This window comes from Chiloscyllium plagiosum, unplaced genomic scaffold (assembly GCF_037043375.1).
Source record: "Chiloscyllium plagiosum isolate Xiang-an unplaced genomic scaffold, Cpla_swu_hap1 HiC_scaffold_13, whole genome shotgun sequence".
NCBI lineage: Eukaryota > Metazoa > Chordata > Chondrichthyes > Orectolobiformes > Hemiscylliidae > Chiloscyllium > Chiloscyllium plagiosum.
In genome coordinates this window covers 54152184-54179097 of record NW_028270151.1, presented here as the reverse complement: position 1 = coordinate 54179097, position 26914 = coordinate 54152184, and the positions used below count along the sequence as shown (strand labels likewise).

The following is a 26914-nucleotide window of genomic DNA, read 5'->3' as shown; positions in this document are numbered from 1 at the left end:
CTTGAAAATCTCATAGAATTAGTAATTAGGAAGGTCAGTGCATACCTTAAATTACAATTCAGTGAAGATGGAAAATTAGTTGTGCTGCATTCATTTAATAAGAATAGCTAATCTCCATACTCCGAACCTATTAATTTTTACATGATGCTTTTCAAATTGTTTGGATTAATCTCATTTTTAATTTTGAAAATTTTAATTGAGTTTATCCAAAGAGTAAATTTAAGTTCTTTAAGCTACTCTGATTAGTCCCATTCTTAACATCTGGAATTTTTTGGATGATAGCATTTGCATAACTACTTGGGCTCTGTACTGTTTATTGTATGCTATATCCATTGTTTAGTGAGAAGTTCCACATTGTAACTTCAGACTGAATTTTTACATATGTCGTGTGTTACCTTGTGTTATTATAGTGATAGAAATCGGCTGTCAATTTTTGACTTCCATCATTTGATTTTTAATACCTGGGACCTTATAGAGTAATAGAGTCATAGAGATGTACAGCATGGAAACAGACCCTTCGGTCCAACCTGTCCATGCCGACCAGCTATCCCAACCCAATCCAGTCCCACCTGCCAGCACCCAGCCCATATCCCTCCAAACTCTTCCTATTCATATACCCATCCAAATGCCTCTTAAATGTTGCAATTGGACCACCTCCACCACTTCCTCTGGCAGCTCATTCCATACACGTATCACCTTGTGTGTGAAAAAGAAGCCCTGTAGGTCTCTTCTAAATCTTTCCCCTCTCACCCTAAACCTATGCCTCTATGTGGACTAAAATAGTTTTTTTAAAAAGGAAAACACTGACTGAAGATGGCTGATGTAATTACATGACCACAGGTTTTGCTAGTTCATAAAACCATCAATAAACAAGGGGTCAATGTCTGTTCAGGCATGAGTGCTGACCAGGGTAATGGTCAGGAATTATATTCCCACCTCTGACTGTTTTATGAGGATAACGTGGGTTATGAGGATAACGTGGGTAAAAGGCATTGAGAGTATTTGATCAGCATGATCGTCTTAAATGGTAAAGCAGGCTTGACAAGCTGAAGGCCTTATTCCTGTTCCACACCCAACAGTGAGATAAAAACAGAGTTATCCACTGGACATCAAACGTACAAAACCAAGTTTCAACCTCAACCAGTTCAACTGGATTGATGTGAAGTTCAATAAGAATATGATGCAGGATTCAAGTCAACACCTTACAGAAGGCAGACATCAGACCTCCACCCACCGCTATCATAGAAATCAAATTTATAAAAATGTTTGACTCTGGTACATGGATTATGGAACTGGATGGTGAAGGATTAAAATTTAGGCCCAATTGAGGAAACAAATCTGACTTTCCCAAAGCAAGGTTTATAGCTAGAGTATGACAAAGAGAGAATGCAGAATGTGTGTGTTGGCATTCCAAATTTCATATTGTTATCTCATATCTTATGACAGAACACTCACTGTAAATAAAAGGAGAAATATTACTGGGTTTTTGTTTCATGTGGTGGGGAGGTGTTATGATAATGGTACAAATGGACAATCAATTTCCATCATCTTCATTACTGTGGAACATTGTTTTCATGAAGAAAAACACTGATTTGAAAGACCAGTGATCACAGGAGCACAAGTTCAGCTAATTCACTGAACCACCATGAAACAAGACTTGTCTGAACAGTAACTGACATGTCAGCAAGATGTCTGAAATCAGTCATTCAGGTCTGTACTTCCTGTTTGTTTTCCACCTTTCTGGAAGCTTTGTATATTAAGATGAAAGTCACCTGCAGATTGTCCAGCTTGGAAAAAGAACAACAAAAAAACTAGAAAGAGTAATACATAAATGAGCTGTACTTCAGGCAATAGTTTTTTAGAGAGAGAGGAAGGAACATTAATTTGTGATACAGAGCTGGAGTTCTCATTTTCTTGCTCATATTTCTCTCAGTCACTGGGAAAACAGCATCTGGTCGTAATGCAAGTTGAAGAAACACCCATTCACTGAGGACTCAAGGATATCTACAAATCTTATCTCTGCTGAGGATACAAGATATCAATTAATCAACTGTGTTTCTGGTTTAAACCTAATCCCTGAAGACTCTAAGGGCTTTTTCTTTAAATTACATATTCTTGACTTTCTTTTTATTAAACCATGCATTTCCCTTTTTAAACTTTAAATCTGTGTTAGTGTGTGTTTGATGTTGCATAATTTACCTTGGGGTTTAAGTAAAAAAATTCCTCTGTCTGTCATCCAAGAAAATCTTCTAACTAGAACTTAATTTTAACCAGTCCCATGTTTTAATGGAAGTGTGATTTAATGGGAAAACAAAGTAAACATCTTTGTTGCAGCCAAAAAAAGCTTTAAAAAGAGGGGAGTTGTTTCACCCCTCTACATCATCATAACACTTGTGCTGTTTCTGGCTTGCTCTCCTACACTCCTCATTGAACTTGGGCTGATCCCGAAACATCATGGTAACAGTAAACTGAGTGATATGTGAAATACAATTGTGTAGTTGCTGATGGTGCACAGTATCATATGGATGCCTACTTTTGAGCTGCTCGATCTCTTCCAAATCTATCCAATGTAGCAAGCTGCAGTGCCACACCATATTTTGGAGGGTATCGTCAATGAGAAGATGGGACTTTGTCTCCACTGTGCAGTGAATATTCCTACTAATACTGTCTTGAGCAGATGCATTTGTCACAAGTGGATTGGCGAAGGTGAGGCCAAGTAAAATTGTCCTTCTTGTTGGTTATTTCAGATTCGAACGGTTTGGTCAATAGTGGTGCTACTGAGCCGTTTCTTGTGATGGACGCTGAAATATCCCACCAAAAGACCAAGCAGCTACTGCTACCATCAGTATTTTTGTTTATAGTCATAGCTATCATAGCACAGGAGATCATTCTGCCCATCAAGTCCATGCTGGTATTTAATGTGGAAAAACACTACTTCAATTGCAGCGGAAGAGCTGCAACAAGCAGATGTTTTCCTTGTCCATGTTTCACATGATGCTATCAGACTTCATGGGGTCTGAAGTCAATGTTGAGGATTTCGCTTTTCAGATAGAATATTCCTGAACCCAAATATCAGTTTCACTCCTTGTACTTTCCTCCAGCCCTTCAAATCCAGTATAAATTTGTGGGTGGCCCGGTGGCACAGTGGTTAGCACTGCTGCCTCACAGTGCCTGAGACCCGGGTTCAATTCCCACCTCAGGCGACTGACTGTGTGGAGTTTGCAAGTTCTCCCCGTGTCTGCGTGGGTTTCCTCCGGGTGCTCCGGTTTTCTCCCACCGTCCAAAGATGTGCAGGTCAGGTGAATTGGCCTTGCTAAATTGCCTGTAGTGTTAGGTTAAGGGGTAAATGTAGGGTATGGGTGGGTTGCGCTTCAGCAGGTCAGTGTGGACTTGTTGGGCCGAAGGGCCTGTTTCCACACTGTAACATAATCTAATCTAATCTAAATCAAATTTGCTTTCGGAAATTACTGCTGAATCTGTTTAATTCATCCCTTTCCAAATCATAAAAATCTACTGCATAAAATGTAATTTTTCTCATTCATTTTTGAATTATCTTAAGTCTGTGCCCTCTGGTTACCAACAATCCTGTAGTGGAAACACTTTGTCCTTATTTACTCTAACAATATCCCTCATAATTTTGAACTCCTTGATTAAATTTCCCTTCCATAACCTTCAGTGATTTAAAGAGAACAACACCAGCTTCTTTATGTTTTCCATACGGGGCAGCACGGTGGCTCAGTGGTTAGCACTGCTGCCTCACAGCACCAGGGGCCCGGGTTCAATTCCTGCCTCACCCAACTGTCTGTGTGGTGTTTGCACGTTCTCCCCGTGGTTGCGTGGGTTTCCTCCCACAATCCAAAGATGTGCAGGTTAGATGAATTGACCATGCTAAATTGCCTGTAGTGTGAGGTGCATCAGTCAGGGGTAAATGTAGGGGAATGGGTCTGGGTGGGTTGCTCTTCGGAGGGTCGGTGTGGACTTGTTGGGCCAAAGGGCCTGTTTCCATGCTGTAGGGAATCTAATCTAATCAAAGTCCTTCACTCATGCTGCCACTCTGGTACATCTCTTCTGAATTCCCACCATTGTCTTGACATCATTCCAAATAATAGTACTTATAAAAAATTTCTAAAGTATAGTGCCAAAAACAGGAATAATAATCTAGGTAAGGCCTAACTATTGATTTATAAAGATTTAGTAAACTTCTTTGTTTTTGTACTCTCTGCCTCAATTTTTAAAGTTAACAATCTCCAGGTTTCACTATTCCTAAATAATTTTTAAAATTGTTCCATTTAGTTTCTCCTTACTTATTCCCCCAAAATTTTAAGCATATATTTAAATAATATTTTTACTGTTTTAAGTGAATAGTATGTTTTAACATTTACATTTAATTTTTATTTTCCAAATATAAGTAGTCTTTACGCCAGTATTTACACATAATACCATTCACCAGCTGTGACAAAGTCTGGAAGAGCATTTCTAGTAACAGCTACTGTTATAGCATTAATTATAATTTTGTTACTTTATGCCTAAAAACAAGTTTAATCTTCTTACCTTACACTCTCTTTTTGATCATTTCGGCGATAGGTCTCACAGCACAATGTGGCTTTGACACTAGTTCTTAGAGGACAGACTATCTGCGACAAATTGTTTTGACAACACACAGGCCAATTTCTTGCCATGGTTTCTGTGTATTAGGGAAACGTTTCAGTCACTAACAGGACACACCAGTTTAACTACCTTTATCACAATATTTCCTTGGCATTTAAATTGAATTCACTAAAGGTAAAAGTGAATTGCACACAAAACAGAACAGAATATCAAAAAGATGCACTCCCACAAACTTTACATTCAATCATTCACACAAGAACATTTATGGCTGTTGATATTTTGCTTTGCATTAACTAAAAGAAATTAGTTTCAGAGATTTTGGGTGTTTAATCCAGCAGGGAAAGTAGGGCACTTAGTCAAATTTTCTTTCTTTGTACAGAATAGAGAACAAATTAAGGAAGTCCTGGGATACCCTGAAAGCGCCTTTGAGAACTGACATTCTGAGCCAAAATGGCAACAGTCTGAACTTGCACAGCAACAAACTGAGATTTCTTGACCCCATTCTGAGATTGAGCTGCAGGACTCAGATTTGGGTGACCTGTACTGCAATGGAAGTGACTCAATGTATGGATATTCATAATATGAAAAAAGAAGCCTATTTCATAATCATCTTCTAAAAATACCTATTGTTCAAATTTTCTGTCGAAAAACATTTCTGAAAATGTATCCCACAAAGAATGATAATTCAAGCCATTATGCGTCAATAACAAAATATACATAATACAAAGCATTGAACAATCACACAGTTTAATAATGGCCAATAATTTCACATAATCACTTAATGTCCTTTGGAAATCATAGTACTTAGTGATATAGTGTTTAAGTTTTGTTGATCAGCAACTTTATTTACATAATATACACTTTACACTAAGTGAATAGAAACTCTCACAATATACTTGTCCACATGAGTACTGCTGACAACAAACCCAGGCAAAATCTATTCCGCGTATTTGCATAATTACCCTAGACCCCATTATAAAAACTGTAAAAGGAACACATGAATGTAATTTATGCTTGTGTTTAGTAGAAAATTTTGCATGTTGTTTCATATAACATCATTATTCACTTTGGTAAAGTATTAAAAAGCTGGTATTACAATTATTTAAAAAGTGTTCAGGCACTATAAAAATAATATAGCCAACCAAACAAATGTGAATACCAGTCAGTCAGAAATTTTAATCTTTCTGCATACTACAACAGAACAATAATTGCTCTATTGTGTTCTTAAAGTAAATTAACATCTCAAAAAAACCAATCTCTTTAGTAACTCCAAGAAAATCGATTATAATACACGCCAGTACCATTTTACTTCAAATTTGAATTGATTTAAATCAATTTTGTTTAAAAAAGGCAATAAAACATGTCCAAAGGACTATATTAGCTTAATTCATTGGTAGGAAAGATGATGGAATCCTTACTCAAAGAAGGACCAGAAAGACATCTGGAACCTGGATTTCCTAAGGCATGAGCATACAGTACCAACTTCATAAAATTCTTTGAAAAAGTAACAAAAAAGGAAGACAAGGCCTTCAATAAGATGCCACTTAGTTGGCTCACAAATAAAGCCATAAGACAAGTATCAGAATGGATAGCATGCTGGTGACAAAGCAGGCAAAGGGGTTCAACATGATTATTCAGACTAGCAAAAAGTGGAAAATAGTATTTCATGAGGACCAGTGCAGGGACTCTGATATTCAACACTTGCAATGAACTACTCTGGGCTTGAAAATTGGAAACCCAATTTAAAATCTAGTGGAAGATATCAAATGGGTATGCATAATAAATTCAAAGAGGGACAACAACAAAATATAGAAAGGCACTAACAATCTCCATGAATCACTGTGCAAGTGGCAATTGAACTTCAATATAGCTAAATGTAAGGTTTTTTTTCTGACAGGAAGAATAAAGAGGTTTTATACTATTTCATAAATAACTGTTTAAAGGGGAAGGAGAGCAAAGAGTTTGGGGTGTGAATGTTTAAATCACTATGTGTAACGATATCAGTTAACAAGGCCATAATAATTAAACAAGCACCTGGGTAATTTTCTGGCAGAACAGAACTAAAAGCACGAGTTATGTTATGCTTACATACATTCTCGATTAGATAACACAAGGTAGTCTAAGCTGCTCATGTCTCAATATTATATGGAAAACAAAGGCACTGGAGCAATTTCAAAAAAAAAACAAATTATTAGAAGACATTAGAAGACAGAGCTTATTCCAGTAAGAAAAGGTTGAACAGGTTGGAGATTTTTTTCTATAAAAAATGGAGTCCTAAGACCTGTTAGAGGTCTTTCATTTTACAGGGTACACTTATGGATTTCTCCACTGTGGGGCCAACCAGAAATCGAAACCATAAATTTATGACAGACAATAAGTCCAGTATGAATTCACAAGGAAATTCTTTACAGAGAGAGTGATTAGAATGTGGTAGTCACAACTGTCGTTGAGGTGAATTGCATAGATGCATTTAAGAGCAACTAGATAAACACAGGTCAGGGAGAATAATGGAATTATTATTGATTGCAATAGATCAAAATGAGAGGAGACTTGTGTGAGGCATAAACATGTGAAAATGTTGGGTCCAATGCTCTGTACGTGTATTAATACAATGCACTCATAACTATTTCATTCTATGTATAAATTCAATACCAAAAATCAACACTTGTTTGCTTAATTGAACAAATATTAGTTGATCATATGCACCACATAATTAAAAATCCGACAGAAAAATCTAACCTTTCACTTTTGTGGAAATTTCTGCCACCTTGACATTAACGAAGACAGAATGACTTACATATTAAATTTTTAAGCTTTAAATTTTTATGCATTAAAATTATTAAAATATCTGCACTGTGCAGACTAGTGTGCCTCATGGATCAGGAACTATATGCTTCTTCACATACCCTTTTATTCTCATAACTTCCAAATGAAGGATTACATTTAAATTGCACCAATTTACTTGCTCAGAAATAAATTGAAAGTTAAGGACCTTTATGGAATAACCAAGCTAAAAACTGTTGTCAGCTTCTCTCTTCATGGTTTTTTTTACTTCTTTGATTGTCATTTCAAAGCAATATGTTTTAAAGCAGTTTTAAATATAATTTTCTTTCAGAAAACAAAACAGACAAAAATAGCAACAGTAAATCCATGAGCATAAATGGATTACATCTGTATTGAGTCTCCCTATTATACAGAAAAAAAATTGATCAATATCCTTTGAACAGAATATTACTCAGTAACACAATGAAGTTGGGTTTGGTAACACTGGATGAATTACAAACTACCGCATGAAGTACAGTTCTCTATGAAGTACATTTCGTTACAAAGCTGAAAACAAAGCTAAATGCTCTGACCTAACTTTGATAATTAATTTTTGACTGTGCAAAAGTATAAAATGGATGATTTGAATTAATGGAAACCAAAATCAGGAAGAGTGTAAAATGTACGGTGACTGGCTCTCACACATTTTACAGTATTGCACAAAGTCATGAGCTGTGTGCAGTGCCTAAGAGCAGTGCTTCTTACATGATTAGTTATGTTTACAAATTAACATCTAATCATAATGATAAATATCACTCATTTGAAAATAGGCTTTGATGAACTTCAGACACGTTCAAGAATTGCTTATGTTATAATTGACTTTGCATCGAAAAAATATTTTCATAGGAGTTACAAAATGCCTCAAACAAAGATGACTGAACATTTTACAATTCAAAAAAAGTGTTCTATGAACTTTTGAGGACTCTTTCACGTTGAACATATTACAAATTACAATCAGGAAGCAGATGCATTTAAAGGGTTTTAATACTTTATCTTTAAATATGTCCAAATTTAAATTAACCTGAAAAATACATTATATATCTTTATGTGAAAGTTCCTTTAAAATATTGTGGGTCAAACAAATCAAATTGGATAATGAAACAAAATCATTATAAAGCTAACTGTAAGAATGTCACATCTCTGCCCGCCGATTCGTCCTTGCAGCAGGGTCTTCTCTGTCTTCTTCTTCCTCCTCCTCCTCTTCATAATTTTCATCTTCTTTCTCCCCTTCCTGATTGGTTTCATCAGCTATTGCCTCTTCTTCTTGTTTGTTAGGATCCCCTTCTTTCTTATCGATCTACAAATTGTAAAAATGACAAACCACTAAGAAAACATACTTTTTAAATACATGATATAATTTGACAGAATGCCTAATGCAGACACATTGAAAATCTTAACTCTCTTTTCTACAAACAAACCTAGCTCAGACATGACTAAACATAACCATGCGAAATGACAACATTGCCGACTTTAAAGACTCTGGTTTCCTAATTAAATACATTCACAATGAAACATGCATGTTTCAGCCCAAGTACACAACTTCTATGTATTTATCTGATGTAGTAACATTCAAACCTTTCTTTTTTAAATTGTTGGCAAACACTCACCCTGTTATTTAGGTGGTCTGGGTTTGTTGGAAAATAATAAACTCATTACTAAGATGCTCGGGTACTGTGATAGTGTCCCTGCCACTGAGCCAAGAGGCGTGGGTTCAAGTCTCAACCTGCTCGAGTGTGTAAGAGCATCCCTGAACAGGTTCATTACAAAATATCTCAACTAATTACTAATCCCCTTCCCTTGGTCTATTAAATCCATTTTCTCTCTATTGTAAAACACTAAGATACCTCATAACAGGATACCAATATTGTATACAAATCATGTTGTTGTTGTCTCCCTATACTTGACCTAAACAAAAACATAGGTTGATCTATTTTGGAATAAAAACAGCAGATCATGCCACATCAACAATCATTGGGGTTTTCATGTAAGGTATTCTTTGTCAAATATTGAATTAATGGACAGAGTTTATTTGAAATGTATTGGCTGAATTTAAAGGTTTCATTTCAACAATTTCCCAAAACTCAGGATTGCCAATGGCCTGAAGATAACTCATTGAAAAGTGCACAAGGCAGCAAATAAGAGAAGGTGGGTTGAAACTGGGCCTCTGTGTGGACTGTGTCTGGGCCTGAGTGTCAACTTGGGGGAAAAATGCCTGCTATATGATGTATGCCAGCAGTTTAGCTGTTGTCATGCTTGCATGGGTATTCATTCCTTAAATATATCTACTCTTAAACTGTATGAGTAATTTGTGAATGGAGGTTTCAGACCTGCATCAGTCATGATTTTACAACAGCCACTGAGGTCATCACCAGAAAAGTACAGCAAGTGAACTTACCTGTGGAGCAAACAGGAGCAGAGACTTTCCTCCTGGCTCCTACCTAAACAACTGAAACACACACAATATGCAAGCTCCCTCTGGAGGTGCAATAAGCAACAGTAGCACCCTGTAAGATTATTAGAATGAGAGTTGCATTTGTTTTTTTCAAGAATCTACTTTGTCAGAAAAATTCCCTGATTGTAAATGAAAGTTACCAATCTTATTATTCCCAAGATAAAGGTGAGAAAGGGACTTTCAACCCTTGAAAGAAAATTAAGACATAAGAAATAGGAGCCTGAGCAAGCCCCCATTGTGTCTGCTCCATCACAAAAACACACAGGATATGCTAGAGCAACTCAGCAGGTCTTTCAGCGTCTGTGGACACAGAAACAGAGTTAATGTTTCAAGTGTGGTATGACTTCTTCAGTTCGGAAGAGATCATACCAGACTTGAAATTTTCAGATTTCCAGTATTTTGCTTTCATTCAAGTCTGCTGTGTCAGTCAAGTTGGTTATGGCTGATATCAGGCTTCAACTCTGCTTTCCTGTCTACATCCTATTTCCTTTGATTTGCTGAGACCAAAAATGTGTCTATCTCAGCCTTAACTATATTCAGTGATGGTTCATCTACAAACCACTGAGACAGAAAACTCCAAAAAATCCGCAACCATTTGAGTGAAGAAATTTCTTCCCATTTCAGACTTATATGATCACCCCCTTATCTGGTGCTCTGGTGATATAGTGCGGTCGTATTCTAGATTCCCCAGCCAGGGGAAACAACATCTCAAAATCTACTGTCAAAACCCTGCAGGATCTTGCATCTGTCAATGAGATCACCTCTCATTCTACTAAAATCCAGACAATACAGCATCTCTCATCATTGGGCAATACTTTTATTCTAGTCTGAGTTGAGTGAAGCTTCACGACACAGCCTTCAATTCATGTATATCCTTCCTTAAATACAAAGCCCAAAACTCTGCACAATATGCACTCACCAAAGCTCTATACAACTGCAGCAAGACCTCTTTCTTCTAGTACTCTCATTCCTGATTTGATTACAGCTTGGTCAAAACTCTGAGCTCCAGAGGTGAGATGAAAGGAGGTGCCATTAACATCAAGATATCATTTGACTGAACATGGTGTCAAGAAGCTCTAGCAGAACTGGAATCAATGGGAATCAAAAGGAAACATCAAAAGGAAGTGTCAAATAGAGCACTAAAGACGATGATAATGGTAGTTAGAGGTCAAGCATTTCAATCCTAGGATATCTCAGCAGGAGTTCCTCAGGATCAACCATTTGTCCTAGGGCCAACCATTTTCAGCTGCTTCATCAATGACCTTCACCCCATGATAAGATCAGAAGTGGGAATGTTCACAGATGACTGCATAATGCCTTGCACAATTTGTGACTCCTCAGATACTGAACAAGTCCATGTTCAAATGCAGCAAGACCTGCAAAATATTCAGGCTTACATGGCATGTAACATTTGAGCCACACAAGTGGCAGGCAAGGAGCATCCCCAACAAGAGAGAATCTAACCATTGGCTTTCAATAGCATCACCACCGCTGAATATCCCACTATTGACATCCTGGGGTTTACCATTAACCAGAAACTGAACTGAAAGCCATATAAATGCTGTGGCTACAACTGCAGGTCAGAGGCTAGGAATAATTCTGTGTCAAGTAATGCACCTTCTGTTTCCTCAGTTCATGACCTACAAGGTACAAGTCAAGAGAGTGATACAAAACTCTCCATTTGGCTGAATGGATGCAAGTCCAACCTTGTTCAAGGCAAGTGACACCATCCAAAACAAATCAGCCTGTTTGAATAACATTGACCCTCAACACTCACACCCTTCACAAATGATGCACTGCAGTAACTCACTAAGACTCTTTCAATAGCACTTTCAAACTCGTGACCTCTACCATCTGGGAGGACAACGGCAACAGACATATGGAAATACCCCTACCACTTACAACCTCCTCTCCAAGTCACACACCATCTTGAAGTGCAACTGTATCACTGTCCCTTTACTGTCGCTGGGTCAGAATCCTGGAGCCAGCTTCCTAACTGCATTTGGGTGTCCCTATTCTTCAGTTCAAGAAAGCAGTTCATCACCACCTTGTCTACAGTAGTCAGGGATGGACAATAAATACTGGTCTAACTATCAATGTCTCATCCTATGATCAAATATCAAAAAAAAATGTTTGGTATAACCAGGAATTTACAACTAACAGAACATCTATGTCTGATAAAGCTAAACCATTCTGATGTTGAAGTATTTCATCCCAACTGAGATCTTCCTTTACTGAAATGGACTTCTTATGAATACTTGCGCAATACAACTTTTGAAGATCAGGTGAACAAAAACCACCAAATTAGGTTGTTGTCCAGGCTGTACCAATGTGAACCAGCTTCTTTAAGTACACCCAACTAAATTCCTTAGTCATAGCAATTCCATACAAGTGTAAACATGCTTGTTTCCAATTGCAAATCACCTTTTATTATGTCCTACTATACAGGGTGCCATGTTTGCCCATATAATGATAATTTCACTCAAAAGGAATACATTGATTTAAACTGTATTCGGATATCCTGCAGATATGACGGAATAAAGCAGCCTTTATTGACAGCTTTGGCAGTTTCAAATTTAAGCTGTTGGACTTTCCTGATGAAGAGCTCATGTCCAAAACATCGACTCTCCTGCTCTTCAGACTCTGCCTGGCCTGCTGTACTTTTCCAGCACCACACTCTCGACTCTATATTTAATCCTTGCCAGTCTTGTATCATTTGTACTTTCTTGCAGATGGAAGACAAGCAGATGTGTATCCGAACACTGACACTTTGACAGTCATTACACATTCCATTATTCAGAGGCCAATGATGAAAGATAGCACCATTCAGATGATTCCACATTACCAGTCATACTTGGATAGAGACATGGTTACAACAATGCCGTTGTGACCCAATGACCAATGTTACCTCCAAGCACAATATCACAATAGGTGTATAAAACTATGGAACTAATCTTCATATCCTTAACTAATCTAGTGAGTAGTGTGCATGAACTATTTCAATTTTGCCAAAAAATCAAGACTATGTTATTTTTTAGGATTGTAGCTTCAACACTTTATGCTTTTCTGTCTGTATAGTACAATATTGATACACAGAAAGTGCCATAGGTTGTTTGCTGAGAGACATCATACAGCAAACCCCATAAGACAAAGGTATCTGTACTTACTGACTGGCAGCAGACTCATTAAACTGAAACCTTTGGAATCAGCTTCCATTGAGAAACTTCAACAAGCTCTTGTCCCAGATTGCACTCAACACAGTCTATAATTTCTTTTTGTTTGTGCAATCAATTGTTTTAACTTAATTTTGTGAAACTTCTTGCATGGCCGCATGCGCCTGGTAACTTTAAGGAGAAGTCTTGTGCACAGCCTGCATGGGAACTTCAGAGTTACTGCATAGTTTAGAGGGAGCATTGACTGTGCCTGATGTAACTGAGGGAAGTATTTTGCACTCATTGCCCATCCAGTTAAGTGTCACCACATTGCTGTGCCTCTGGAGTCACATGTAGGCCAGACCAGGTAAGAATGGTAGCTTTCTTAAAAGATATTAGTGAACCGGATTTTCATGATAATTGACAAAGGTTACACGTTGGCAATATCTTAGGTTTCTCATTCAAATTTTTTTTTTACGGAATTCAAATTTCACCATCTGCCATCCAAAGACCATGTCCCCAGAACATTAAGATGTAAAAACTGTGTTGGAGAAACTCAGCAGGTCTGCGGTGTTCCAAAGAAGGGTTATGTTAGACTTGAAATGTTAACTTTATTTCTCTTCCCACAGATATTGCCAGACCAGCTGAGTTTTACCAGCACTTTTGATTTTTATTCCACATTTCCAGCATCCATAGTATTTTGTGTGTATTTCCCAGAACATCAGCCTGGGGCTTTGGATTACAAATCCTGTAACATTACCACTACATAACCGCCTACCCTTAAACTGAGTTTTGAAGTTTAACTGATTGCTGTGTCACATTTCAGTTATTAGGTTCCCACAAAAAAAAGATGCAATAACGGGTATTTTGAACAACATAACAGTCATCTGTTCTCTGGATGGCAATGCAGAAGATGCTTAGTTTGGACCAACAAAGGCAGAGCTGAGAAATGTGAGTGCAACAATAAATTGTCCGGTCACTGAGAGTGCAAATGCCACAGTGCAGACAGATTATATTGTCCTCGTGACAAATGGTCAAAACTTACCAGCTGTCTCCCAGGTGGCTCATAGGCCCTAATATTAACTCATCTATGTAATGGAAATTGCTGTTACCTCCAATGCTCTGGGACTTATCACTTGCACTAATTTATGGAAGTCCAGACTGCAGTAGATGTCTTGGTGCTTAGAAATCCCCAAATTATTTAATCCATCACCCTCTCAAAAACTGCAAGTCTGCTTCTGAAAAGCAAATATTTATCTCTCCAAGACGTGGTAGAGATTAGAGGCCCCACTCTGAATGGCAGCCATTAACCTTCTCCCAAATTCTGTGAGCACAGATTTCAGTTATGAGGGTTTGGCTGTCGAATCGCAGAAGGTGATCCAACCTTCCAGGCAAAACTACAGGGTGATGATGCTTTGATGGATGACACCACATATTCTAGAAAATGATTTTACTGAACTTTTAATTATAATGGTGAATCTCCATGGCACATCTTCCAACACTTGAAATAAATGCTTTTGTGAAATAAACTCTTCTCGGCACTGATCTCCTCAATGAAGTGTCTGTGGTTCTCCTCAGCAGGACTGGGAAAGGACCTCTTCCTCCGGCGAGCTGTCTCTTGGCTTTCACTGCCACCAGTACCAGCTGCTGTTCACTAGTACTGTGTGATTCACCACGTTCAACACTTCCCTTCCTCACTCAGTCAAGAGTGTAGTGCTGAAAAAGCACAGCACGTCAGGCAGCATCCAAGGACAAGAGAATTGACTTTTTCGGGCATAAGCCATTTATCAGGAATGCCCGAAACGTCGATTCTCCTGTTCCCTAGATGCTGCCTGACCTGCTGCGCTTCTCCAGCAACACATTTCCATACCCAACCTTCTTTGCCTTTCTTCCTACCCTTTTAAAAATGAACATGGAAAACTACATATCTCACAGACAAGATGACAATAATGAAGCCATTAATGCAGCCCCCTGCTCACTAATAAGAATTACATATTGCCTTTCAACAATTGGTTTGCTCTTGTGTTAAACTCTTCAATGCCAATCTCATGCATTTCTTCTAACTTCCACACCAATGCCAATCTTATTTTGTGTTAGGAACAATTCCACCCTAAGTCCCTGAAGTGGCTATCATACGATCCTCATGTATTTCTATTTTGGCCAACAGTTCAACTACCTTGTTAAGAGTGTTGCATTCATGCGGAGATAGCCCTCTATTTCTCGATTTACCATTATTCCCTTATACTTACTCTTTCCTAGTGCTACCTATATTGTTGGAATCCATGTGGAGCATGATAACTGGATTGATCCCCTCCCCCTCCAAGTTCATGTCTGATCCAAAGGTGATGTCCTCAACCCCAGAACTAGGCAAATAATAGCCTTTGGAACCAAAGCTTTCAGCCACAGAGAACCATATCTATCCACCTACTGCACCAATCCCTATCATGACATTCCTTTTTACTTCTCCAACTTTAATGCCCTCTGTATATGATGGTGCTCTGGATAATTTGCCCATCCTTCCTGCAGACCCTGCTTTTGCTCTGAAAGGGGAGTTATATGCTTATCTCCCCAGTCCCAGATTAATCTATAGCCCTAATTTAGACAAAGGAAAATTGTTTAATGCCTGTTTAATGCCCTTAGATCCCAATTCTTGCTGCCTCTCACTCCATCTCTGACACTTCCTTGTGTTTAAAATAATAAAATACTTCCTTCATTGCACTGAATTCCCAAATTAAGTTTTAACATTAGGTATTTTATAGTTATGTGCTCCATCAATGTGGATTTTGTGATACTTACGTGTTACATGGTTCATTCTCTATGTTACATTTGAGGTTCAAGAAGAGGTGCAAGTAAGAGTCATAGATCCTATACAGAGTAGAATTAAGTGCTCAAAATCTCTTGATGGCTCCGGAGAGGCCATTGTTCTTCTGTGTTCAGAGAGGTTCATGATGTTATCTATGCCCCCTAGCTCATGCCTTCTCTTCCCTGTGCTGTGCACTGCCACAGCCTTGACCTGAGAGGTAGAGGTGGTGAGAGGTAGTGAGCGTCATCCACCAAGGGCAGTTCAGATATATGGAGCTTTTCCTTGTTGTGCAGATGCTGAGTGGGACAAAAAGTAAGAAAGGTTTAAGATGTGAAAAAGTGTTGAACGCTAAATATATGTGAGCATTAGTCATGAGAAAAAAATGCTCTGGAAAGACTAGAAAAAGAATTCAGCTAGTGGCCATTGTGAAATGAACAAGGAAAAACTGAGTGATTTTGGGAATGAGCATAAGAGCTGGTATAACCTCCCCTTGTGTTATGCTGTGAGGAATGTGATTGAGGGAAACACATGCTGAGAGTGCTGAAAGCCCTGTTGAAGAGTTTTGTTGTAAATGGTGAGAATTAACAGTCCTACTTACCTTTTCTACTGTTCAGGTCACCGAAGGGTTTCCTATAATGCATCCAGGATCTGGGTTGATAATTCTGGAACTGATAAATTTCTGTTGTGTGTCTCCAAACCTGTAAACCTGTTTCCATTTGTTCCTCCATTTCTCCTCATATTAGTAAGAAGAAATTTCCTCTCTTCTCCCTGGCTTCTTCCAGCACAACCTCAACGGAGACTTTGAAGAGTTAATTGAAGTTGCTTCCTCCGCACACAACTCTACAGCCAATTCATTAGATAGGCAATGCAACCTTGCTTTTCAAAATGGATAACTACTTTAGATAAACCTCTGACTACCTGAAGTACTCTGGAAGTTGGTCATACGTTACTGGATGGGAAATTTATTTATCCAATTGTAATGAGGGCTGGGAGCTAAAATACTCTTAAATCTGTTAAGTCTAGCCATGAAACTCACTCTATTTTCCATCCATCCAGAGTTAAATTTATAGCAAGGCTTCCATTTCCCCTCACTAGAATTTACAAATGGAAAATCAAAGAAAATTTATGGCACATACTTTGGCCCATCATGCCCTAGATACCCATCCTTATCCCAGCTTCCCACACTGACCCATAGGTCTGGAGGTCACATCTCTTGAATTTGACATCAAAGAACATGATACATTTGATGAGAGTTTCTGTATCTACCTCACTTTGATGCTCACTGGATTGGGCCAGCATATCTTAAAAACAGCAATACATGATGGCAGCAAACGTGTTTCAGGACAATTGGGAGCTCCTTCCCTACATGTTTTAACTTGCATATGAAACAGAACCAAATAAACTGAAAAGCAAATTCAGCAAGTTTAATCACTTTAGCTATAAAATTACTGAATGTTCTATCACTGCACACACAGACACCCTTGAACAACATGCCTTGTTCCAATGTTTGATCACCACTGAGGCAGACAAAGGGGTATTGAGCATTTCTTGTTAAGAGGTCTCCAAATTTCAAGGAGAGGACATGCTTTTGGAAGCAGTGAAAAATGACTGATATGTTAATCAATGTTAGAATGTACAGAAGAATGGAACTAAGTTGTAAGAAAAGGAAATAACTAGCATCTTTTTTCTCATCAACTTTCAATTAGCATTCCAAAGCTTAATCACAAAAAGTACAAGCAGCTGTAAAATTATCTTGGACATGAGTCTTTAATGAAGGTAGACAACTTTAAGATATTTTGCAATAAAATAAATGTCAGATGAGATTACATCCAGGCATTAAAAAAATTACAGCAAATAAAATAATTTGAAATTGAAAAATTGACCACGAGTAAGATACTATTACTTAATAAGAGGCTTATCACTTAAAAAAAAAAAGATTTTTGAGAATGCCATGAATGAATGTTAGTTCAGTGTCTTTCAAGAAGACTTGGACTGTTTTAGGAGGAGAAAGTGAGGACTGCAGACGCTGGAGATTAGAGTCAAAAGATGTGGTGCTGGAAAAGCTTCTAGTATAAGCTCTTCATCAGGACTCTTGCTCCTCGGATGCTGCCTGATCAACTGTGCTTTTCCAGCACCTCACTTTTTAACTTGAACCTAAATATTTACTGTAAGACAAGGTGTTTTTTTAAAAGGCGTCAGAACTCAGAAAAATAGGTGAAGTTAGTAATGATATAGTGTAAAATTAATTTGCTAACTTTACCTTTGTGTGACTACGCTGAGAGGCAGTTGGATGTAACACTGAAGTACAGTAAATGCAGTATTTGCAACCAGTTTTATTTGGATATCTGATTATCATAATTATGCACAGATTCAGATGCAGAAAAGTAAACCTTAGCTCACCTTTCCCTTCTGTTAGGTGATGCTGCCCAACTGTGAATGCTTATGCCAAAACAGTTGCGACAGCTGTTAAGGAATGACAAAAGTATGGCATTAACAGCAAAACATAATTGAATGGCAAAATATTAGATCCATAAATAAAACATGACAGGTGAATACAGCAGTGTTTTACAAAGCAGTAATATAACCGCAGAATTCAAAGTGTTTACAAAAATAGTTCAGCATTACTTTCGCAATTATGGACAACAGAACTCCTAACCAAATTACAACCTGTAAAATCAGGGCCAGCTATAGTTCTATATGCGAACAAAGAATAATATTATGGTAATCTGAAAATGCTTTTTCCAGGTTTCATTACAAGAATAAATCCCATTATGTATCTATGTCTATTTTCATCCCCACTGAAGTTAACAGAACTACAATTTAGAACAGCTGTGGTTGAATCACTATCACCTTTTCACTTTGCATTAGAAGTCAAAATGATTGCTATATTTAAATATGTGCAGCATTGACTTGACACATTGACAGAATAATGTGCTATTACGAGACAGGAAGACAGTAAACTTTAAGAAAAACAGCAATAGATCGACAGAAGCAGAACCTGAGAACATTTTAGAATCTATTTATTGCATGGCAATGAAACGTGACCCCAATGAAATTAAGATGGACACAGACATTTTATGGAATTGGGAAAAGTGGAAAATAATGAATGAATGATGAATTTATAACTAATGCTAGTTAACAATTCCTTTGGCAAAAGATGATGACAAAATTAACTAATGTTATCAAAATCAAAATTTGATTCAGTGTCTCTTTTCTCCTTTTGTGAATATCAACACAAATGATGCAGCCAAAACCATTGACATAAAAAGATAAGGAATTTTAAAATAGAATAAAACAGAGCTTTGAGGAAAACAACACCAGGAAACAGGCAAGCCAAAACTCTAATACATTTAGGAAATGGATAAATTTGAAGAATGTAAAATTTAGAGAGCAATGGGATTTTTGAAATGGACAAGATTGGGACATTCACTTCCAAATACATGCAGAAGCCAGGAGTGAAGGGATAAGCAGAAAGTTGAGAAGGCACAGAAACATATTTAAAGTGGTGGTGGCTCAATTAAAAACACATATAAAGGATTGAAGAACCAATATGAGGATCAGAACAACTTGTAGACTCTATGATAAAAATATCTCTAAATGCCTTTTTATACAAGACCAATACAACCATTGGCAGCTCCTGCCATCATCTGTTACAGAACAAGGACATATTGACAAAACTGACACCATCATCAACAATGTGCTATTGACTTACACTAGCCAGCTACAGTCAATATGAGCGTGTCCATACAATTACTATTGAGATTTCAGTACAATACAGGTGGCCAGGGCTAATTATTGATCTCAAAGGAAGAATTAGAACAGGAGCCCAGGGAAGATCATAAATCCAGGAAAGTGTAAGATTGTATTCAGAAAGAAGCAGTAAATACTTAATCTTGAACTGCTGGATGAATGAGAACGAAATAGCCAAATATTTTGGTCATTTCACATACCACCTGCCATTACTCTTACCTTCATTGGAATTTGCTGTTTAACCTTTGAAGAGTCAGTGACTCTGGTCATCCCTTTCAATGGACACTTATACTGAAGGATCATCCAGCGAGATGAGATGCATCAGCTTGTTAGAATATCAGATTGCAACAGAGTGTCAGTGGACTAGAATTGAACCTTGCTTCTAATAAATGGAAAGAATTCTGAAAAATTCCAGATCAGCTCTGCACCCCTTCAAACTACCGTTCCTCCCCTGAAATCAGGAACTGATGAGGCCTTGGGTGAAGGAATCCTGTTCCCCAGAAGAACAGGACTGCAGTCTTCAACAGTACTGGACAGAGCTTTGGCGGTGGGTGCTGATCAAACCCATCCTAATGAAATGGGCTTCAACTGACAGTTCAGATCATCTCTCTCTTTCTTTGTATGGTGCCTCTATTATCTGAGGACTGCTAATCCTGGCTTAACATTGTCATGGTATCACAATGGGACCAGGTAGAAGAGACCATCACAACTATCTCAGTTGATACAGGGACTGACCTAAAGCGTCAGCATTATTAAGCACCACCCACTAATTAACTGAGCTACCTGGCGCTATTTGGAACATTCCCTGTGCATTTCAAAACAGGTAAAGACAATAAAGGAGTGAAATGGATAAGTGTGGGATATTCACATTCAAATAAGAAAGAGAAACAAGAAGAGAAGATAGCTGAAATAAAGTTGTGAAGTAATATTTAGAGTGAGAAAAGCTAATGTAATATAAGAACTGATTAAAAGAAAGAGTAGTGCACTTATAGCAGCATGTTATGCACTGTTTTTCAATCATACAAGTTATAGAAATAAATGTTTAAATCATGATCAGATAATGAACATGTGTTAGGATTGGAGAAGCTGTGTTGCAATTACATGTGAAGATAAACAGTACTAATTATAATTACTAGCAGGGTTTCCTATATTGAGAATGGAACTTTTTAAACTGCAGTTCTAATTCCTTTTACCTGTTCTGATATGATGTTGATACATTATGGATATGGATACCAGCAATACCACATCACCGCTGATCTTTTATTAAGTTGACATCTGACATTATAACAAAAACACAGACACTGCTTAATGTAAATTCCGAGCAGGATTTATTATTTTAAAGATAATAACTAACTGAAAATTTACTTTTTTTTTGGATTGTAAAAGTCTCGGAACATATGATAACATTAAAAGCTTTTTCTCTCCATTAAGCCGTGGATCTTGAGTTTTCTAATGAATATCTTGAGGGAAATTCTACTCAAATGAAACAAACTTATTCCACAGGTTATCATGCAAAATTCCAGATATTGGTAGAGTATTCCATCCATGCATGGCCCAATTCCTTCACAAATAGCCCCACTCTCTTCCCACATTCCAAGCCATTTAATTTTTTTCTCTGACGTTAATGCTATCTTAATACAAAGGATTACACAGCTATAACTGGGCAGAGTGCAATGGAGAGCGCGATGCTCAGTTGCACCCCAAATATATGGAATTACTGGCCCCCAAGTGGCTGACATTTGAATTTTCTTAGAAAATTTTTCATAATTTATATGCTAGATTTCTGTCTTCCACAAACAAGATTCTTACACACAGAAATACAGGAACAGTTATGTTCCTATAAGTAGGATGTTGATTTATACCTGTACCTTTAACATTTAATCGTGTCCCAACAACCTTTGCTATCAAAATAGACAGATGGATAAAGCAAGTTCATGATCAATAAAAACTCAGATAATGCAATCAAACATTTACATCACACAAGAATTTAATTCATATGGTATCATACCAACAGCTTATGTTACCAAATTATAAATATCCAATTCAGCGGAGTTAAACCATACAATAATCATACGAAAAGTTAAGTCATGCTATAGAAGTTTAGTATGAAATTCCTGTCCCCACCATTCTAAATCAAGAAAATGACACTATTTATTTTGAAAGCAATTACTGCTGGTATTGGAAATATGAAATGAAAATAGAAAATGCTGAAAACATTCAACTCAGGCAAAATTTGTGCAGTAAGGAAGGTGGGGTCATTGTTTAAGACTTTAGTCAGAGCTGGAGGGTGTTACAAATGGTCCATATAGCAATTACTTCACCTATGTTCCTTGATTCACAGATGCTGCCTGACCTGATAATTTGATCAATGAATGCCTGTGTTTAAATATGAACAAGTGAATTTCATTTTCCTGTGCTCATAACAGATACTCTCAATGCACATTTTAGAAATGAACACATATTTTTTGTCTCAAAGCTTTTTGAGAGAAAAAAGCAATTACTGAAGGCAACATTGGTGCTGGCTATATTCCAAGATGTCGGTAGAATTAAAGTGCCATTCCACCAGTTTACCATTGTGTATCTCCTTACCTCGTCCTCTCCCTCATCCTGGTATTGTTCATCTAGATTATCTTCCTGTTGATCAGGATTTCCACCAAGCTGAAAATATCAACATATAGTGATTATATCAACACACTCCACAAAACGAACAATTTGTAAAAAAAGTACCACAGAGGAAGCAAACTGAGTAGGAAGAATCTAAAATGTCGCAACCAAACAGAACAAAATCCTACATTCAAATATTCATAAAACATACAAGATATCTGAATCCATCAGTTCAAAATAACGTCCTAATCTAGTAACCATTTTCTGTCAGAAAATGCATTTTAATTCATGCGTGAGTTGAACTTAATCACTGTTACAAGCTAAATCAGAATGAATCTTGTTGACCTCAACTAACTTCAACTTTACAAGCATAAACTACAGTTGGGATCTCACAATAATTAAACTCCAGTGGCTCAGTCTTTAAAAACATCATCACTTGCTGCCAGAGGAATAAAATACACTTCACGCAAGCATCATACCTAGTTTGCCATTGAGGGATGGGACTACAGAAGTGTCACTGTAAAGTGAGTAGAGTGGGGAGAAGAAATGGAGTTTAGAGCACATTTTTCTGGGCTGCCTTCACAAATTTAATAATTGATTTAATAGCAGGGTATGCAGATCTGTAATAACACAGATGCAAAAGTACCCTTTCAACTTTGGAATGGGATATGGCAGACATTGACAGCACTGATGGACATTGCATGCCCCTGTCCAAGGACAACCTGGTACAAATATAATCGCAGAAGAGAGGCAAACAATTGGCAGAGATGGCCCCTCCACAGCCCAACCTTAAGTACTCTACATTTACTTAGCTAATTTGGAACAACAGTTACGTCCCAACAAAACTATTCATAGTCACAAACCTTCCCCTCTTCTCACAAATACTGGGAAAATAATATAAATGTTGACAATAAACTAATTATTGACTCAAGGCTATATTTTGAAAGCAAGAACAATTCGGTATTTACACATTTGATATTTTCCTTTCTTCAGGACATCCAAAATGCTCTTGAATCAATGAAGTACCTTTTAAATGCACTAGTTGGTGTTCTAGATTTTTTTCTAATCAACCAGCTCAGATATTACACATCTCTGGAGCAGGTGGGTCTTGAACACCTTCTCAGCAGCTTCAAATATTTAAACTGAACATCTTCACAGCTGTCAGTGCTAAGGGAAACCCTTCCGAAGTCCCTCTGACATGCTGTGACCTACTCCCCCACAAGCCAGCAAATATGAATCCTCCAATTGGTTTCTGACTTCTGACCTCATTTGCTAAATGTGGTTTGCAAGGTGGCTCGGTGGTGCCAATAAATCTGCTGCTGGTTGGTAATGCAAAATTAGCAGCCTACCTCCCTCTCTTCTCCTGCAAACTTGATTGAAAATCTTGCCCTAAATATCTAAACTGAATACAGAGGAAAAGTAGGGTACAAGTAGTTCACCAGTATTCAACACACTTGAGAAAACATTGCTCACAAAGAATCAGTTCTGTTGACATAACAGATTTATTTTGATTTATGGAGCTAGGCAAGACATCCTTCATTGATGTCAGAAGCAAACTACATGATCAAACTTCTGCTACGTTTGCATCATTTATAGTGGCAGCAATTCATCACTTTTTGTGATGATGCATCAAACCAAATGTTTTGGAACTTTGCCGTTTTGTAAAGATGTTGGTACACTATAAGACTCATTCGGAAGCATACTGAAGATGTTACCTAGTATGGTGATGGAATGTCTGAAAATGAACCTTCCAGCTCAGCTAGAAAACCTACATCCAGAACCTCAATCTGAGCTGCAAATCTTCTCAAAACTCGCTTACACAATAAGACGTTTGTATTTTTAAAACCATCAGACACTAACACCTCTTGTACTCAGCAGTGCCATGGACGAGGCTGTGGCAGCTACAGATACTAAACCCCCCGGAGTCTGAGAGTCAGGGAAAACCCAGAAGGAATGCGAGTAATTTGTGGGTTGGGTGTTTGGGGAACATGGGGGTTTGGAGGCAAAAGCAGGCGGTGGTTGCAGTAGGCACCCTTTGCCCATTATTCAGTCTCACGACATGTACTGATTGTCTTTGCTCAAGAGCCCTACACTCCTGCGAGCTGTCCACAGGGTTGCAGCAAAGCTAAACATAGTGTTAATCTAGGAAACCTCAACCAGGTCAATCACAGACTTTGCAGGTTAAGAACCTTAATTGCCAACTTAAAGGCTTCAAGTACCAATAGGACTGGAAGGTCAAACATGGATTTAGTTCTGCTGAAGGTGAGAAGGCAATGAACTCTGGCAATGCCACCACCTGACCTGATTAAATGCCTTTCCCACTGACAGGCTCACCACATCTGGGAGCAGAAAATTCTGCCCACTGCTTTGCAGCTCAGAATTAAAACAAAAAGAAAGCAGTACAGAAGCACTTAATATTTTTAATAAAGCATACATTCTTTATATTTTGTTTCTAGAATCCCGACAGTGTAGAATTAGTCCATTCAGACAATCGAGTCCACACTGCCCCTCCGAACATCCCAGCCAGACCCACTCTATCTCCGTAACCCTGCATTTCCCACGGCCAATCCATTTAACATGCACTTCTTTGGACCGTGGAAGTAAACCACAGCACCTGGAAGAAACCCACGCAGACATGGGGAAAATGTGCTAACTTCACACAGACAGCCACCGAAGGATGGAATCAAAACCTGGGTCCCTGGTACTGCAAGGCAGTAACGCGAACCAATGAGCCACTGTCCCACAATTCAGAAACTAGAGAGTGGATAAATTAAGCTGGTTAAGTTTTATGCTTTCCTTCTAACAATCATTCAAAGATCTATCCATAATTTAACAATGTTAAAGATAAGACTATCTTGTTCATCTCCTGTCAGTATTTCAACATCCTGTGACTTAATTACTTTTTAGAGCTGTTTCCTCAAACTATGCCGGTGATGCCCAATTTCAGCATCCAGTTGAAACCTCAGCTCTGCTTCAAAACTAATACCAGATACATCATAAAGAACTGAGACAGGCTGGGGGGAGGGGGAATGAGGAAACTGGTGAAATCCGAGTTCATCCCTTGTGGTTGGAGGGTTCCTAGCCGGAAGATGAGGCGTTCTTCCTCCAATCGTCGTTTCGCTGTGGTCTGACGATGGAGGAGTCCAAAGACCTGCATATCCTTGGTGGAGTGGGAGGGGGAATTGAAATGTTGAGCTACAGGGTGGTTGGGTTGGTTGGTCCGGGTGTCCCAGAGGTGTTCTCTGAAACACTCCGCAAGTAGGCGGCCTGTCTCCCCAATATAGAGGAGGCCACATCGGGTGCAAAAGATGCAATAGATGATATGTGTGGAGGTACAGGTGAATCTGTGGCGGATATGGAAGTTTCCTTTGGCGTTTCAGAGAACACCTCTGGGAAAGCGTTTCAGAGAACACCTCTGGGAAAGCGTTTCAGAAAACACCTCTGGGAAAGCGTTTCAGAAAACACCTCTGGGAAAGCGTTTCAGAAAACACCTCTGGGAAAGCGTTTCAGAAAACACCTCTGGGAAAGCGTTTCAGAAAACACCTCTGGGAAAGCGTTTCAGAAAACACCTCTGGGAAAGCGTTTCAGAAAACACCTCTGGGAAAGCGTTTCAGAAAACACCTCTGGGAAAGCGTTTCAGAAAACACCTCTGGGAAAGCGTTTCAGAAAACACCTCTGGGAAAGCGTTTCAGAAAACACCTCTGGGAAAGCGTTTCAGAAAACACCTCTGGGAAAGCGTTTCAGAAAACACCTCTGGGAAAGCGTTTCAGAAAACACCTCTGGGAAAACGTTTCAGAAAACACCTCTGGGAAAACGTTTCAGAAAACACCTCTGGGAAAACGTTTCAGAAAACACCTCTGGGAAAACGTTTCAGAGAACACCTCTGGGAAAGCGTTTCAGAGAACACCTCTGGGAAAGCGTTTCAGAGAACACCTCTGGGAAAGCGTTTCAGAGAACACCTCTGGGAAAGCGTTTCAGAGAACACCTCTGGGAAAGCGTTTCAGAGAACACCTCTGGGAAAGCGTTTCAGAGAACACCTCTGGGAAAGCGTTTCAGAGAACACCTCTGGGAAACAGGCCGCCTACTTGCGGAGCGTTTCAGAGAACACCTCTGGGAAACCCAAAGGAAACTTCCATATCCGCCACAGATTCACCTGTACCTCCACACATATCATCTATTGCATCCTTTGCACCCGATGTGGCCTCCTCTATATTGGGGAGACAGGCCGCCTACTTGCGGAGCGTTTCAGGGAACACCTCTGGGACACCCGGACCAACCAACCCAACCACCCTGTAGCTCAACATTTCAATTCCCCCTCCCACTCCACCAAGGATATGCAGGTCTTTGGACTCCTCCATCGTCAGACCACAGCGAAACGACGATTGGAGGAAGAACGCCTCATCTTCCGGCTAGGAACCCTCCAACCACAAGGGATGAACTCGGATTTCACCAGTTTCCTCATTCCCCCTCCTCCCAGCCTGTCTCAGTCAAATCCATCAAATTCAGCACCGCCTTCCTAACCTGCAATCTTCTTCCCGACCTCTCCGCCCCCACCCCAGTCTGACCTATCACCCTCACCTTGACCTCTTTCCACCTATCACATTTCCGACGCCCCTCCCCCAAGTCCCTCCTCCCTATCTTTTATCTTAGCCTGCTGGACCAACTTTCCTCATTCCTGAAGAAGGGCTAATGCCCGAAACGTCGATTCTCCTGTTCCCTAGA

At 38.7% G+C, this 26914-nt stretch overlaps 2 protein-coding genes across 2 annotated transcripts in view; both read right to left on the bottom strand.

Annotated features, from left to right (window-relative positions):
• Positions 1-5198, bottom strand: part of LOC122555902 (transient receptor potential cation channel subfamily V member 6-like) — a 36572-nt gene extending 31374 nt beyond the window's left edge. The window contains exon 1 of the mRNA XM_043702167.2: positions 4552-5198. The gene's annotated coding sequence lies outside the window, so the exon portion shown is untranslated. The remainder of the gene's footprint in view (positions 1-4551) is intronic.
• Positions 5199-5338: 140 nt separating this feature from the next.
• Positions 5339-26914, bottom strand: part of golim4a (golgi integral membrane protein 4a) — a 111827-nt gene continuing 90251 nt past the window's right edge. Inside the window, exons 13-14 of the mRNA XM_043702168.2 lie at positions 22178-22246; positions 5339-8728 (exon numbers count right to left, since the gene is read on the bottom strand). Of these exons, the coding sequence (XP_043558103.1) occupies positions 8564-8728; positions 22178-22246 (234 nt within the window). The 3' untranslated portion in view covers positions 5339-8563. The remainder of the gene's footprint in view (positions 8729-22177; positions 22247-26914) is intronic.